The following is a 16761-nucleotide window of genomic DNA, read 5'->3' as shown; positions in this document are numbered from 1 at the left end:
ATCCTAGTCTACACCGTTTAAAAATCCTTTCTCGATATACATGACTCTATGACTGTCTAATAAATGACGAGGTGCTCCTTAATTTGGTTTTTACATATCTCAGTTTTGAGAAACCATGATCACATCTTACTTGATTGCATCGGTGCAACTAGATGTTCAGGTGTACCAGTGTAAAACCAAATTATATGTCCTTATGACCTTGCCGCTTGAATTTATATCACTGTTTTTAGAAAATTACCATTCTACAAACGCTTTCCCATAACTTCTCTAAACATAATTTTTATCTAGGTCCTAAGCTTACATAAATATTTGGAGGCGCCATCTGAGAGCATGGGGATGCTATACTTTTTGTATAGTACAAGTGAAAATTAGATATTTTTATCAATTGTTGTATAATATTATTGTTTAAATTCATACAAATAATTTGGATGTTGAAATGGCCACGACAATTAACAATTATAGCATAATAATACATATATTATTTGGAAAGTAAACCATAAATAAATACACCATTAATTAAATGGTTAATGGTTGTGTTGAAAAGCTGTAACTTTTATGCTTGACGAAATTTTAGAGAAAAAGTAACGTGATGACCTCAAAAACATTCACCTCTTTAAATTGTGTTGTATACAAATATTTAAACTCTAATTTTAACCTAAATTAATTTAAATTCTATGTGATGCATTTATGATATTGTTGAAAAAATAACAACAATAACCCCAGTACAGTGGGATTGGGCCATAGTAGGGACGGAGACACAGGTCTACAGGAGTTATGATATCTAAAAACGACCAAAATAAAAAACTATTAGTAGAACATACAGTTTGTTGGGAGTAGATAATATATTTTATGAAATTGATCACATAGTTTTCAAAATAATGTTAAACTGTGTTACGATAGCTGATAAAATCACTTTTAATTAAACGCTTCTATGCGAATTTGTAGATAGTACATTTAAACCAGTTTAGTCCAATACAATTCTAATTTTCAAACCTCAATCCCTAAAACTGTTATCCCTTCTTTGCCTTCGAGAGGAACGAGTTTATGATCTTTTTTTTAGTTTATCAATATTTATTGGTAGCATTATATTTAAAGAATATTCCACAGAATTTTGGAACTGCTTTTTTATTATTATAACGTTTTTATGAACTCACAATCTACTATAAAAGACTATTTTTAATAAGGTATAAAATAAAGTATTGTAGATTTCTATTAAAAAATATGTTATTGTTTTTGGTGTGTATCTCGATTTTTGAAGAGGAAGCGGTGTTTTTTTTTTTAAATTTTGGTCTAATAAAGAACATTTTGGGTACGATTTCTGTTATGATATCGTGAGTACAGACAAAAATAAAAAAAAAACACATAATATTGAGGTATTGTCAATACAATAACTTCTCAGCTCCACACCGATTCTAAGCATATTAAGCATTTGTTTAAATAAACAAATACAGTTAAACTACAAAAACCTATTAGGATTCTGGTTTTTCGGTTGATGTATAAGCCCATCGATAATTCGCAAGTAGAACATTTAGTTTTAAGAGCTGACAAAGTCGATTGTCGTCTTAGAACCTCTAACCAACTCCACAATTTAAGTAAGTATTTCTATTAAACTCTAAAAAATGTTATTTCGGTAAAACTAAAAAAAGACATGAGCCAAATGAGTCAAAAGTAATAATGTTAAAATCAGCAATAAGGACTTTGTATTGCTAGTTATTTTTTTATCGATTCTTAATCGTTTTACACAATCCACATTTTGGAGAGAATTCTATAATAGACATTGGTTTTTTGTGATATTTGGATTGAATTGTACTAAAGGATGTGTAGTGAAAATGGGCAGTTTTTAAAATCGTTTTCATAATATCTCACTGATGATGTAGACTTGCGTATACAACCAAGATAAAAAAAATATATATTTTTTACCCCAAGTCAAAAATTCAATATTTAGTAAAATGATTAAGATTTTCCATTATAACTTTAAGTTATAATGAAGAAAAGTTAATAAGAAAAGTTTAAACTTTAAAAAGTTGAAAACAATTTCACTTTGCAGAGAACTAAAATTAGCGTAATACACGTATACAGTTTTTTATTTTTAATATTTTTCTCTAATCGCCAAATAGAATTTTCAAAATTAAAAACATGCAAAAACTAGTTTAATATTTAAGGTAAATATTAATTTTCTTTTTGAAAAATGATATTTTCTACACTGTAGACTAGATTATTTTACATCAAAAGAAAATAAAAATAATTATAAAATATCAATTAACAAAAATACAAAATTAAACCCGAATTATAGAAATTCGGGGAGCACGTAAAAAAACCAAAAATAAATCGGCAGAACCGTTTTTTTACCAAAAAATATTTTCGCCGAAAAATAAATGATCAGAAACACAAACTAAAAGAAGTGTATTTCTACTGAACTATAAATTAACAGAACAGTATTGTAGCTGAAAACAATTTTTGGAACAAAATAAATCGACTAAAAATATTTTATTCGATCCGTATTTTAGCCGACTCATATTTTTTTTATCAGTTTATTAATTATTATCTGATGAACTATACACCTAATACCTATAACTAATATTGCAAAACATTGTTTTTTAATTTAATGAACACTATTTTAATTTGTAAGAGACTGATAGCCTTTACTTAATGATTGATTGTGGGCGGCGGACTCTGTTACAGACATTCTATATAATAATAATTATGTTATAATTATAAAAGGTAGGCTTACTTGCCTTATAAGTTTGTATCCACTGGCATAAAATATCGAGTCGGTTGATTAAACAATTAGTTCCTCTAAATTCATAAAAAAAATGCCTCTTTGGTTAGATTATCTAGAAATAATAGATCTCACGAGCTCAAACACTTCAGAAGGTCAATCACGCATGTGCTTGGAGAGCTTAGTCCGTTACAGTATAGCCAATATTTTATATTATGAAAGTTTAATTATTGCTACCGAATCAGTTGTCATATTACATAATATTATAATACATTATTTTTAATGCATATTTCTTAGTATATAATTAATAAAATTCTCTATTTCTGTACCAACTATTGAATAGAAATTTCATGATTAATTTGGTATCAAACCAAGGGCTAGAGTGGAGATCACAGTAATAGAAGTTACAGAACATTTTTTTTTTAGCTAGAGTTGACTTTTAAATGATAATGATTCAACTGAACAAAACTACAAAAATAAAAATAAATGCCATAACAAGTGTATTGGACATAGATGGATTTCCGCCTCAAGTTACTTCATGCAAAAAAAAAAAAAGCGACGAAAATGATTTTCGTTACTTCTTTATTCAAAATATGCAAATTTTAAAAATGATGTTGCTTTATTAAATCCTGTTCAAATCTCTATACCGGTATTTAAGGCTACCATGACTAGACTAAGGTCTTAATTAATAGCATTCCAGTTTTATGTATATATCTATTCAGTATGCGATTTTAATACCTTTGTAGAAAATAAATTATTGTTAAAAAGGTAGAAATCATTATAAAGTTGCTAACAATTGTTGGAATTTGAGTGTTGGAGTGGATTTGGATAATATAAAAATTAACACAAGTTGTATAGTAATAAATAAAGACTTGTTATACACAGTTGGCTTACACAAACATTATAAAAAAAATGAGTAAATAAGATATCCCCGGATCTCCCTTTTATATAAAACTAAAAGAATATTCTAGAACAAAAATTGTATACAATGTAATACTACAATTGACGTCAATTTACACGCGAATTTTTTTAATAACAACTGATTGGCTGATTATATAAACTACGCCATTATATTTTACTTATTAAGAAAACAAGTTTATCTAAACAATATTAATGAACACTTACATTTTAAGAAGAATGTAATATAAATTATTTATTGAATATTTCAACACCCTACCTCAATGAATAATATCTATAGGTCCACCTTCTCCTTCAAATGACTGACTCCCATTGTTAACCGTAACATCTCAAACCTCTGTTTTGGCAATGGTTTAGTTAGGATGTCTGTAACCTGAATCTGCGTGTCAATATTTTGTAGTTGAAATAGACCTTCCTAGTACTTCTCTCGAATGAAATGATACCGCGTCTGAATGTGTTTTGTTCGTCGATGAAACTCCAGATTTTTCACTAAACGTAAATCTCTTTGATTATCAATGAATAAAATTGTTTGAATATCTTTTAATAAAATTAAACTTTATATCAAATGAGTTAACTATATCATTGACTTAATCGCTTCACAAGCAGCTATGTACTCCGATTCTGTGGTTGATAAGGCTACCGTTTGTTGTCGATGTGATGTCCAAGAAATGATAGTTGATTGATGTCTAAATACATATCCTGATGTTGACCTCTTAGTTTGGACACAATTTGCAAATTCCGCATCACTAAAAATTTCCATACACAACTGTTTAGTACTATCCAAACATAACCCATAATTATTGGTTCGTTTTAAATAGCGCAAATTAGGTTTTACCATGCTCCAATGTACTTGTTTTGGCTCTGATAAAAAACGACCAACATAGCTAACAGCATATGCTGCATCTGGTCTCGTTACTGTTGATAAAAACAATAAGCACCCGACCGCTTGTCGGTATGGAATTTGATCACCCGTTTGTTTTAATTCTTTATCTTGGTCAATTGAATTCATTTTATCAATAGGTATAGACAACTCCTTTGCCTCATGCATGTTAAACTCTTTAATCACATTTAAAGCATAATTCGATTGATGCTCAAATAATGGACGATTGGGTAATTGATTTATTTGCATGCTAAGAAAGTGTTCAAAATTACTCACTTTTACCTCGAATTCTGCTTTTAAATGTGACAAGAGTTCTGTAATTGTTTCTTCATTACTTGCTGCCAAAGACCATCGTCAAGTCAAACTGGCCAAGTGTTAAGCAATACAAATAATAGAGCAGTAGCAGTGTTGCTCATGAAAGTAGGAGTGAAGTGTGGTTATGAACTAAAGAAACAGCAGACTTGGCCGTAATGTAAATATACTACTTTGATAGGTTGAAATTTTTGGAAGGGGGTTTGAAACTTGGGTTTTTTTACTGTTAGGCTTTTGTTAGGGATTATTATAAACGGGTAGAGAATTTTCGAAAAGCGCGCTGTATTTACTTATCTGAAAGATACTCTAATGGTTAATATTATATAAAGATGTCGACCATTCGGTTTATTGGTTTGAATTCAATCCTAACTGAATTCAAATGGTACCTATACCATACGGAAAATATATTAGTGTTTATTAATCAAAAAACGATTAAAATTAATTAAAAATTGTAATACCTCTTAGATATACGTTTTAATTTAGAAAAAGTCATCAGAACTTTCTAGAGGATGATTTTTTTTTGGGATCATATACAAAAAAGAATATTTTTATAATCCTCGTTTTTCGTTTTTTTGTTAATTGTTAAAATGTAATTTAAATAGTTAACAGAATCGTTTTTATTTTTGTCTATCAGTGAAATAGCTATAATTTTGTCCAAATAAAGTATCGTTCAAGTTAGATTATTACCTTACAAAAAAATCAGTTCAACGATCTAGGAAATATTATGGGTCTGGTAAAAAATTTATAAATATATTTATATATATATGAATTTTTTACTGTGTGTAATTTGGTCCAACTTGAGAGATTAAGGTTTTAGTGAAAGTTTATTCCAATAGATGGCGCTACTTAGACAAATATCACAGCTGACAGCTAATCAGCTGACAAATGGACGGTTGACAGCTGATCATATTTATTCATAGTTTCTGGTAAAAAAGCGATGGTTTTACATATCATATTTTTTAGTTACCATTTTAGTCTTCGATAGATTACCACCTTGACTGTAACATTTCAAAACATAGCCCAAAGAATCAGGACAGCACAGAGTCCTGTACATGAATCTCGAGAACAGCACTATTGTTGATGAAAACGAAACCGTAAATTTGATAGTGACAGCAAACCAGTCGGGCATTAATACGTTGACCATTTTTTCCATAGGGATGGGGATAGGAATAGAGATGGTGATGGAGTTGGAGTTTGATAATAAAATATAATCATAATAATAACTAATAATAAACTAATAATTTGTATAACTTGTGAGTACTATGTTTCAATTGTATTTCTTAACCCGTACGAAGCAGGGTACACGGGCAGCTAGTATATATATTTATTTGTTAATTTATTTATCATCCTAAAACTGTCTCGTAAAACCATAACCTTCACACCTCTAAACTAGAGACAACAGTTTTTAGTACAAACTGTTTTTTATTTGTTATTTGTTTTTCGTAGAAAAAAATGAACGTCTTCAGTGTATTGATATTTTTTTTCTTCATGGATATTGTGACATCTGATTGGAGTAATTTTTTGATTTTCACAATTACTTAAAGTAGTTAAAATTTGAAATAAATTCAATATTTCACTTTTTTACAGATATGTATTTGGATTTTGTTTACGTTACAAGTCAGTAACAATTTCATTTTATAAATAAATGTTTTTTAAGTTTTTAAAATCCACTGTTTTTATACATATTTTTAAAATTATGTAACATAGCTAATTTCATGACAAAAGCTTATGCAAAGAATTTAACTTTAGAAAATGGAACTGAAACAAGTAAGATATTATATTTAAAATAATACACTAATATATATAGACGATTTGTTATATGTACCTTATAGTCAAGGTATCAGTAAATTTAAAATTATAGTTTTTATCAACAGTTAAAAAAAATGCACCGGATATGTAGAACAGTGTACATAGTAATATAATGTATAAATTAGCGATTTCTAATAATCTAATCGACGGAGAAATAGTCGGGTTTAAAATTATTCTAAACATTTTTATGGTACTTAGTTTAATTTAATTTTAATATTTTAGTATAGCAAAAATCTTCATTTGTTTATTCTAGATGCATTGGAGTATCTAATTGAGGCAATGGTTGATGATATCAATGATGATCTTAACTACCAAGATTTCCGTAATCATAAGTATATTATTAATAAAAAAAATAAAGACAAGAGTAGAAAAAAATATTTGAAAATAATATAAAAAAATGCATGTCAAGTTTATCTTTATGCAATTGATAAGTGTCATAATTATTATATTTTTCACCGAAATCTAAATAAAGGCTTTATGAAAAAATACTGATGTTAGATCTAGCAACCTCGTCAGATAAATATATTTTATTCTCATCCCAAAAACTGCATCAATTCAGTCATTCCATTTTATAAGGACTCCCTAGTCTATATAATATAATTTGTTTCTATTTTGACCTCGTCTTTCAATTTATAATTATACAATGTAATAATTTACTATAGCAAATCCAATTCAATATCATTAATCTATATAATGTTAATTTCAGGAAAAATTAATTTTTTGATCACTGTACCGGGTAACAATTTTTGTTGAATTTTATAAAAAAATTTCTAATATTTCATTCCTATTGAATATTCGAAAGAAACTTTTATCGTAATGAATATATATTGGAGTATATTTTTTCCGAATAATTAATACACATGATTTTTCTACCTTGCAATTCGTCTTACTGTTTGTAATAGAATAGCAAATTAAATGTAATAGAATTGATTTATGTGTTGTTAATTTCAGACAAAAGGGATCTTATCCGTGAAATAGAGGGTAATAATTTATTATTGCACTTTATGGAAGCGTTTCTACACAACTGTTTTTTATTCTTAATGCACACAAGATTTTTGTTTAAATTTTAGAAGAACAAACTCTACCAAAATTGCTAAGTAAAAACCCCATTTTATATTTCATATTTATTTTACTTATTCAATATTTATTAATTATAAATACTTTGAGAATAGTCATATGTACCAATTGAAAAATATCAATATGACATATCGGTTTCAATAAAACAAATACGAATATATATTAAAGTTTCTTTTGTTTTAGAAGCCAATCATTTCCTCGAAATAATGCTACGCGACATGGAAGCAATAACAAGTAAATATAAAATTTAAAAAAAATAGTTACATATTTTTGTAGTTACGATTTATAACTTTAAGTCATATTGCTATATATTATGTTTAATATTTAAGCTATTAAAAAAAACATTTGAATTAGAATGAAAAACATTTATTTTTATCATTATAGAATATAAAATAATATTTTGCATTTATAAATATTGGTCTACTTACTCTCAGTTATAAAGTGAATGATATGTATAAAATATGTCAACTGGGATTTATTAAATGCTTAATAATATTTTAATGTATTTGTTACAGGCTTAAGGATGTCAAGATATTCAAGACGTAATTACGATTTTTTTGATAGTAAACAGCCTCTATTTAGAGTTGATAATTGCTTCATATGTGATTTGATTTATTTATTTTGTATATGACATAACAATTTTGAAAAATTCGACTTTTTGTCGAGGAGAGAAGGAGGGAGAGTGAGACTTAGTAAAAATTTAAGGTGATATTTTGATTGTAAATAAAATAGAAAAACGAATATTATCGCACCTCATCAACTTAAAGTTGGCCACTATATTTATGTGAATTATAATCTTTGGGATTTCAAGTTTACAAAGAATACATTTGTTGAGTATCAACGCTAATAAGTGGTTGTACAAAAAGTTAGTTTTATCACACTTCTTTGAAATGCAATGCAACAATTATGTATAAATAGCGACTAAAATATTATTTATTTTTATGATATCTTGGGAACACGGGTCATTTGATAATCATTTTCATAGAAACCGATGAACTGAGCGCCATTGTAGCTAGGAGAAGGAAACTCGTTTTTGAAGCTTTAAAAATTATAATTCGACGTCGTTTACTAGGTAAATATTATTATATTAAGTTGTATGGTTTTTGAATACTATCAAATAAATATATATACAATCCATAGGGTCTACCTTTTTAAAAACTGGACATAAAACAGATATAAGCCACGGGCATGGTATTTAATCATGTTCCGATACTTTAATAATCAAATTGTGTATCTGATTAGTTAATTGTTGTCCTCTTTTTTTGAGGCATTAAGAAATTATTTCATCCTCTCCAGCCGCCTTTCCGTTTTTGAGCATTTCCAAACCAACTTCTACCTCTGTTCTTGATGGTTCTTTGTTTTGCTCTACTGAGTCACATTCTTCTATAATTGTCCTTTTATTATGTTGGTTTAATACGTTTTTTTTAACTCATCTGCTATCTCTCCATTTTTGATCAATAACGTTCCATTTTCTCCTCCAATCGTTGATGATTTACGTTTAAATCCTTATTTAACTTCATGCTTTTTCAAAAAATATTCGCACATTATTCTTTCTACTATTTTATATGAGTTGTATTCTTTCTTTTTCCCATGCTCATTTGTTCATCCTTATTGTTCATTTTACCTCTTGCAGTTTCATGGCTAGTAGTCGTTAATTTTCTTATCATGGGTCCTGTAAAGCTTATAATTGGGCTTTATTCCTGTCTTTCGTGGAGTTTTTACACTGATCATTAAACCATGGTTTTTTTCCTTCTCTGAGAATCATGACCCAATACTTCTTCTACGGTTTTTTTACCGCTGTTTCTACTGTTCCCCATAACTTGTCTAAAATTGTTTTATATTCCAAATTGGAAAGATAGTTATTTAATTTTTCCTAATATTCCTTGGCTTGGTTTTCCTTCAGTAGCTCTTTGTTGATTTTGTTTTTAACTCTCTTTGTTCTGCCATTTCATTAAACTCTTTAGTTTGCTCTTTGCCTTTACCAGGAAATGGTCAGAGATCGCCAGTCAACGATATATGATTTATTTGGTTTCTTATCCTCTCACAAGGTGATATCCAAGTCTGTTTGTGAATGTTTTTGTGTGGAAACATTGTAATGCTTACGACCATGTTCTTTGCTGCTGCAAACATAATCAATTTGTTTCACACGATACGATTGTCGTCAAAGTTCCATTCTTATACATTGATCGCATGTTACAGGTTCCAATACATAAATCCGTAAGCTCCACGTTCCGAGGCAATGTTTGTTTTTCTAAAATCAAAGAATTTTATTTAAAAGGGTTGGGTGATTAGCCCCGCCCTAAAACTCCAATAATAGGGGGCCCAACGCCACTAGGGTACGCGGGGTCATTAAACCCGTCACTCTAGGAGAGTGCCCTTGCGGCTCTATAATTTATATATAAATATATACAGAGTGATCCGACTAACGTAAGACACTCATTTCTCGGAAAATATAAATATTTAGAGAATTTTTTTTTCCTAAACTTTTAGGTACTAAAAGCCAACTGTGTCTTCACATTATCATTATCATTTTGTTGTACTTCTATAAAGACATAAGAGTAAAAATACAAGATAATAATTTAATCAGTTCAAAATACTATAGATTTATGAAATATGCATACATATAATATATACGCACTTTTTTTGGGCATGATAATATAATATAATATGGGAATATTAGGTTGGAAAAAAATTTGTCCAAAGTGTATTCTACTGATAAGATATGTGAACAATTGACCAGACATGTATAAGTTGTCACGGTTTCCGACCGTGGGTAAAGAACCGCTACTCTATATATTATAAAAATTATTGTATTATTTTTTTATCACATCGTATTAACAAATAAAACAGTTTTGTCTTGCACCACAAAAAAAAGTAACTGGTAAGCGAATATTAGTAAATTTAAAAAAAAATGTTTTAATTTTTGATCAGGATCTATGCAAGAAGTAGAGAATAATGAATCTTTATTACCGAAGTGTCGTTTGCTAGGATTATACTTGAGCTCACAAGATCCACAATCATACATAAAAGAAATTCAAATTGACTCAACTATCCGTACATGTAGCCTAATGGATAAAAATGAAGCCAGAAAGATGTACAGGACCGATGATGTGGAATCACTTGAGAGACTGTTACAACTTGAACGTCAAGAACCATCCACACTTCGACCTAGTTTTGAGATGGGTTGGGGTGATTTACGTTAGTTAAACACTGGCATCTGTATTCTGTTCATTAAATAATATATTGTAATTTATCTTATTATTGTCTCTATATACGTTATAAAATCAGAAATTGTAAAACATTTTCATAAAATTAAGCTGACGGAAAAAGAACCGTCGGCTGATTTTGTCAAAAACATATTCCACGTAATACATTTTTTTGTAAGTACATAATATTATAAGTTTATTTCTGTTTTTGTCATGTTTACCATTAAAAAAAAATTACCGATTATGTAAAGTTATATTTTTTTTATCTAATCTCTTCCAACTATTTTATTCTGCTTCTAAATCCTTTCCTTATATTTCTACCTTTATTAAATGTCTGTGAAAATTTGACTGATATGTTCATCGTTTATATTTCCAACAAATAATTCATATTAATGGTTATTATGTTAGAGGTAACATAACCTAAATGGAGTTATAATGTTCAGTGAATAAATTAAATAGTGTATATTCATTATACATATATATATAGTCAGTTGTCGAAAAAAGTATCCTGGCTGGTCAACCACTAGGGTATTGGATTGCCTTAGATATAATTTAAATAAGAATAATTCAGGGTACGAAAATTAATCATACATAATATTTTAAATCTAAAAGAATATCGATTTCAATTTTTTTTGCGACGCTTTATTGTGTGCTAAATTCTATATTAATTTAGAGAAGTGTTTTTTTACAAAAAATCTAGGTGCATTGACTGTTATTACGATTTTTATATGTTCTATTATTGCTACTCATATGTTGTTCCATATTGATTTGAATTTAAGGTAAAAATATACTAGCGCATTTCATACAACGAAAGTTCAATGCATAAAATAAAATCTAACACATTATCAATCGGAAACCCGGGTTTAGGACTCTGGTTAAAGAATTCTGTACAATTTGTAAAAAAAAAAAACGTTCTACTCGTTAAAATTGTTCTATATACAAATATATATTATTATATATTTTAAATTTATTAGATGTTTCATAAATACCTAGTAAAAAAAAAGAGAACTGGTCCATATTTTTGATAAATAGACTGAAGGAAAAGCTATAATATTATCGTTAATAACAGAAATTATAATTTATTTTTTTCAATAAGTCTTAAAATATAATTTTTTTCTATACAATTATTATAAAACTAGATCCAGAGAACAACTAATAGTTTTCCTACAATAATAATTATAATAAAAAAAAGTAAATTGCACCAAAATATAATTATAAAATAAAGTTTGCCTAATTTGGTACCAACATGATTATACTATCCAACGCAATGAAGTGAATAGCATGACACTTAACTAATTTAATTGTGTTTTGTTAACAATTTATTTAGCAAATTGTGTTTTTAATTTGCAAGTTCGCCAAATGTACTTAAAATGTATCACACTTAATTAATTAATTTGTAAACACATTTTGTGGACTTGCAACTTTTAAAACACAGCTTGAAAATTAAATATTGAAGTATATTGTATATCGTTCTAAAAAGTTCATCCTTACTCATTGAAAATCGAGAAAAAAAATGAAAACTTAAACTTTTTGTATATCTTAAACGTATGACGAGCCGTTTAAGTATAAAAGTTTGTCTTTACAAAAATTAAAGTAAGAGAGACGTATTTCGGCACAAGTGCGTATCTTCGCACGTGTTTTACATTATTTACATCAAATACAGCCTTGCGGTTTTGTTTGTACATTAAAACGACCGAGAAACTGTTAAATTTAATAAGTTAAGAGCAGGGAATGATCCAATAATATTTTCTACATAGTAATAGAGAAACCAAGCCGATAAATACATAACCAACATGATTATACTATCCAACGCAATGAAGTGAATAGCATGACACTTAACTAATATTTATCAATGCTGTACTGAGTAATATCTCAGTTCAACATTGATAAACAATTTTTTTTAAATATTGCTATAAAACATTTTAACAACAAGTAAGTAAATTCAAATATAGTAATTTAATGCAGTATAGGAAGGTATGCAATTATTAATGCAGAAGCCAAAAGGTTACCTATTTGGGCAAAACTAATTACTAATTGAAATAATTAATTCTACATAACACTTTAATAAATTTCGTAATGTATTGTAAATGTATTACAACAACCAAAATTAATAAAACTTTAGTATAATTGATATTTGATGTAAATAACTTTAATTTAAATCAATTTTGCGTATGCTGTACATGCATTGTTGAGACTTTATCGGGTAACCAACGCGATCTATCAGAGTGTTCAACTGGTGCGATATTGTCCATCAACCTTTCGTACGGTAATGGGTAGCGAGTGTTAACACCTGATAAATCCACCTTGATACGAACGATATCTATACAGGTAATACTGAGAAAAATATCATCACAACGAAAAACATGTCTTTTTTTAGATTAATAATTTTTAGAAAGGTTTTGTTCATTTGTTTACTTATTGTACACACGTTTTATCTAAAAATGCACAAATACACATCATAATCAAAAATTATGGCAATTTTGTGAACTGCATTGGCGTTTAAGTCTGAGCAATTTCCGACTTAAAAACATTTTAAACTAAAAAATAAAGAAGCAAAGTGGGGTCAGGGCTCGTAGAAAAAGGACATATTGTTGTTATTCACAATTTGTAGACAAATATAATGTTGTAAATTGTAAATGTTGATTATTATTTACAATCAAGGTAGGTTAGGTAGCTATAGTAGTAAACTTGCTGAGGTTGATTAAAAGTCTACCTTTACACAGTTTTGTGATGCTAACTATTAACTAAACCAAAAGCCGTCTAATCAATTAATTCAAGATCGTTTAACAACTCAAAGGTCTGGCCTTTGTTTTAGATTAAACACAATTAACACACGGTACTCTGTTATAAATTATTGCAGGAAATTATTAGTCAATTCTAATTAATTATAACACATCATTATATAATTTATGTTATTTGAATTTTAGTATTTCAATACCGCTAGATTTATTTCAAATTCCAATATTTGTAATCGTTGAAACAGTTTTTGTAAAACTATACTTATTTAGCAGTAGTGTGTGGAATAAAATAATCTAAACACCGCTTCCTAAGTAACGCATGTACACGATAAATTGCAAAAAAAAAATTAAACTGTTGTGTAAATAAATGAACATAGTTACAATACAAAAGCCTATTAGAATTCTGTTTTTCTGGTCGAAGTATAAGCCCAACCATAAGTCGCAAGCAGTATATTTAGTTTCAAAAGCTGAACAAGTCGATTGTTGTCCAAGAACCTCTTACCAACTCTACAATTTAAGTAAGTATTTCTGTTAAACTCGTAAATGTTTAATTATATAACAGTAATAAGGAAACAGTAATAAGGATTTTTTATGATCATAACTTAAAAAGTTTGAGCAGTACAAAGATGAAAAAAAGAAACTTTGTAGGGAACTAAATTCATATAAGTTAACAATTTTATTTTTTTTAATCGTTAAAATTAAAAACAATTTTTTTTTTACTTTTACTTAATTTTTAAGAAAAATATTAGTCAGTTTTTTCCAAATAAAAAAAAATTGAAAATAAAACCACAAAAAAAAATTAAAATCGGATTACAGAAATTTGCAAATAATGATTTCTATTTTTATAAGAGCGTAGCTGCGGTCTAGAAAATAAATGCCTATATTTATAATAAAAACACATTTTAATGCTAAAATGTTGGAAAAATCTATTTTCTTATTAGATTTTGTAAAAAGCATTTATAATTTATTGATTGTTCGATACTTGCATACACATTTAAAATTTAATATAAATATTATATAAAAAATAGGTTGTCATTATCCGCGTAACCTTATCAAGCTCAGCAACATTTTTTGTTGTAAAACATTTTTTTTATCAGTTTTATGTTTTATTGTAATCTATATAAAACGTACAAAATATTTTTAAAAAAGTTTTAGAATTATCTTGTAAAGTTCTTGCTAGTACACTATAGTGTAGCCTAGGTCTAAATGGATGTTATTATAGATTAATACATTTATTTATTTATTTAAAGTAGGTACACTATATTAACTCGAGGGTCTGACAAGGTTAAGTGAAGAAAAATGTTCAAAAAAAAACTCTAATATTCCCTTTAAAAATTAAGTTAAAATAATGAGAAATTTTTGCACGTTTATAAGTTTTTAATTTTAACGATTTTAAAACAAAACTTTAAAAACAATTTTGTACACAGAAAATCTATATCATTTTGCTAAATAATCCTTTTTTGACTTGGACGAAATCTCTCTATACATAAAACTCTCGTGTCACAGTGTTTGTATAAGAAAACGATTTATAAAATTTCATCATTTCAATACATCATAGTATATTGTTTGAAAATATATGTTAAAATTTTTTATAACGGTAATAACTATATTTATAAGGATATTATTTTAAAACGGATTTGACATTCTTTCTAAAATGTTATCTTCGGTGTAAGTCTACTTTACCGGACACCCTTTTTTTAATTTTTTTTTTTAATTAATAGTATTTTGCATACTGAATACGAATATGTAAATATTTTGCCCCGCTCGCACTTAGTTAAGAAGTTACAGACTTTTAAAGTTGGCCGATATCGACATACGCGCTCGCCCGGCACCGCACGTCTACCCGCGCCCGCTGGGTACTTGGTCCTCGATTATGATCGGATTCCTCGTCAACCTGCTTCCAACTTTAAAAGTCTGTAACTTCCAAACTAATTTCGAGTGGGGCTTGTTCCCCTAATTTCTATTTTGAATAGTGTAACCTAAGTTTTATACTATGCAATTTAAATAGTCAAAAGACTTATTTTTATTTTTGTCAATCCTTAGTATAGTGAAATTACTGTATAATTGGCCAAATGATCAACCTTTCTAGTTTGATTACTATCTTATATACAAAAAAATCAGTTAGTGGTTTTGGAAATATTGTGGGCCAGGTAGAAAAGTGTTAATACATATATATGTATTCATAACCCATTAAAACGGCCTCGCAAAATTATAACCTTCTCATCTCTAAACCGGAGGTAACTGTGACTAATATATAATGTTTTTTTATTTATTATTATTCGCAGATAAAAATGAAACTCTTCTGTTTATTAATATCTTTATTCTTTATGGAAGTTTTGGCACCTTATGGTAGTTATTTTATTATCACAGTTATAAACTTAAAGAAGTTAAATTGGAAAAAAATCAATATTACACTTTTTTACAGATCGTTATATGGAATTAGTTCACATTACAAGTCAGTAACATTTTTATTTTTAAAACAAATGTTTTATAAGTTTTTAAAATTTACTGTTTTTATACATATTTTTAAAATTGTGTCACAGCTATTGGCATCAAACTTGCTTATGAAAAGTATGATTTAACTATAGGAGGTAGATCTGAAGCAAGTAAGATGTAATATTTTAAATAATATGGTAATATATAAAAAAGCTTTGTGTTTGATTTAATTTTAATATGTTAGTATAGCATAAATCTTCATTTGTTTATTCTAGATGGATTGGAGTATCTAATAGAGACAATGGTTGATAATGTCAATAATGACCTGACCTACCAAAATTTCCGTAATCATAGTTATAATAATAATAAAAAACATCAAGATAAGAGTAGAAAAATATATTTGAAAATTATATAAAAACTTCATCTCATATTCACTTTATGCAACTGATTAGTTTTATAATTATTATATTTTTTACCGAATTTTGACCAGAAGCTTTATGAAAAAATACTGATGTAAGCTCTATCAACCTCGTTTGATTAATATATTTTATTCTCATCGCATAAAATACATCAACTAGTCTATATAATATAGTTTTTCTACTTTGACTTTTGCCTTATAATTTATATATAAATAATGTTATAACTACTAATTCACTATAGCAAATT

The 16761-nt window shown here is 27.7% G+C and overlaps 4 protein-coding genes across 7 annotated transcripts in view; 3 read left to right on the top strand and 1 right to left on the bottom strand.

Moving 5' to 3' along the window:
- The window catches only part of LOC126840022 (uncharacterized), a 57054-nt gene that overhangs the window by 23832 nt on the left and 16461 nt on the right, over positions 1-16761 (top strand). The gene's annotated exons all lie outside the window — the stretch shown is intronic.
- LOC126840016 (uncharacterized) overlaps positions 1-16761 on the top strand; it is a 94736-nt gene that overhangs the window by 76008 nt on the left and 1967 nt on the right. For 2 of the 4 annotated variants that reach the window (XM_050575504.1, XM_050575501.1), the window contains exons 1-5: positions 14080-14177; positions 15945-16008; positions 16085-16114; positions 16203-16265; positions 16371-16439. In XM_050575504.1, the coding sequence (XP_050431461.1) occupies positions 15951-16008; positions 16085-16114; positions 16203-16265; positions 16371-16439 (220 nt within the window). In that variant the 5' untranslated portion in view covers positions 14080-14177; positions 15945-15950. Of the gene's footprint in view, positions 1-14079; positions 14178-15944; positions 16009-16084; positions 16115-16202; positions 16266-16370; positions 16440-16761 lie in introns of those variants that run through there. The other 2 variants (XM_050575503.1, XM_050575502.1) reach the window with 1 other exon arrangement.
- Positions 1575-16761, top strand: part of LOC126840012 (uncharacterized) — a 160604-nt gene continuing 145417 nt past the window's right edge. Inside the window, exon 1 of the mRNA XM_050575497.1 lies at positions 1575-1592. The gene's annotated coding sequence lies outside the window, so the exon portion shown is untranslated. The remainder of the gene's footprint in view (positions 1593-16761) is intronic.
- Positions 4212-4766, bottom strand: LOC126839993 (uncharacterized). Its single transcript, XM_050575467.1, has one exon. It carries the CDS (start codon positions 4764-4766, stop codon positions 4212-4214), a length of 555 nt encoding a protein of 184 aa, XP_050431424.1.

The sequence above is a fragment of the Adelges cooleyi genome, unplaced genomic scaffold, assembly GCF_023614345.1.
Source record: "Adelges cooleyi isolate 19-005CV unplaced genomic scaffold, UGA_ACOO_1.1 ACOO_flye_CR_arks_rails_tigmint_CR_PRNA_33, whole genome shotgun sequence".
Classification (NCBI taxonomy): Eukaryota; Metazoa; Arthropoda; class Insecta; order Hemiptera; family Adelgidae; genus Adelges; species Adelges cooleyi.
This window is presented reverse-complemented; position numbering and strand designations above follow the sequence as displayed.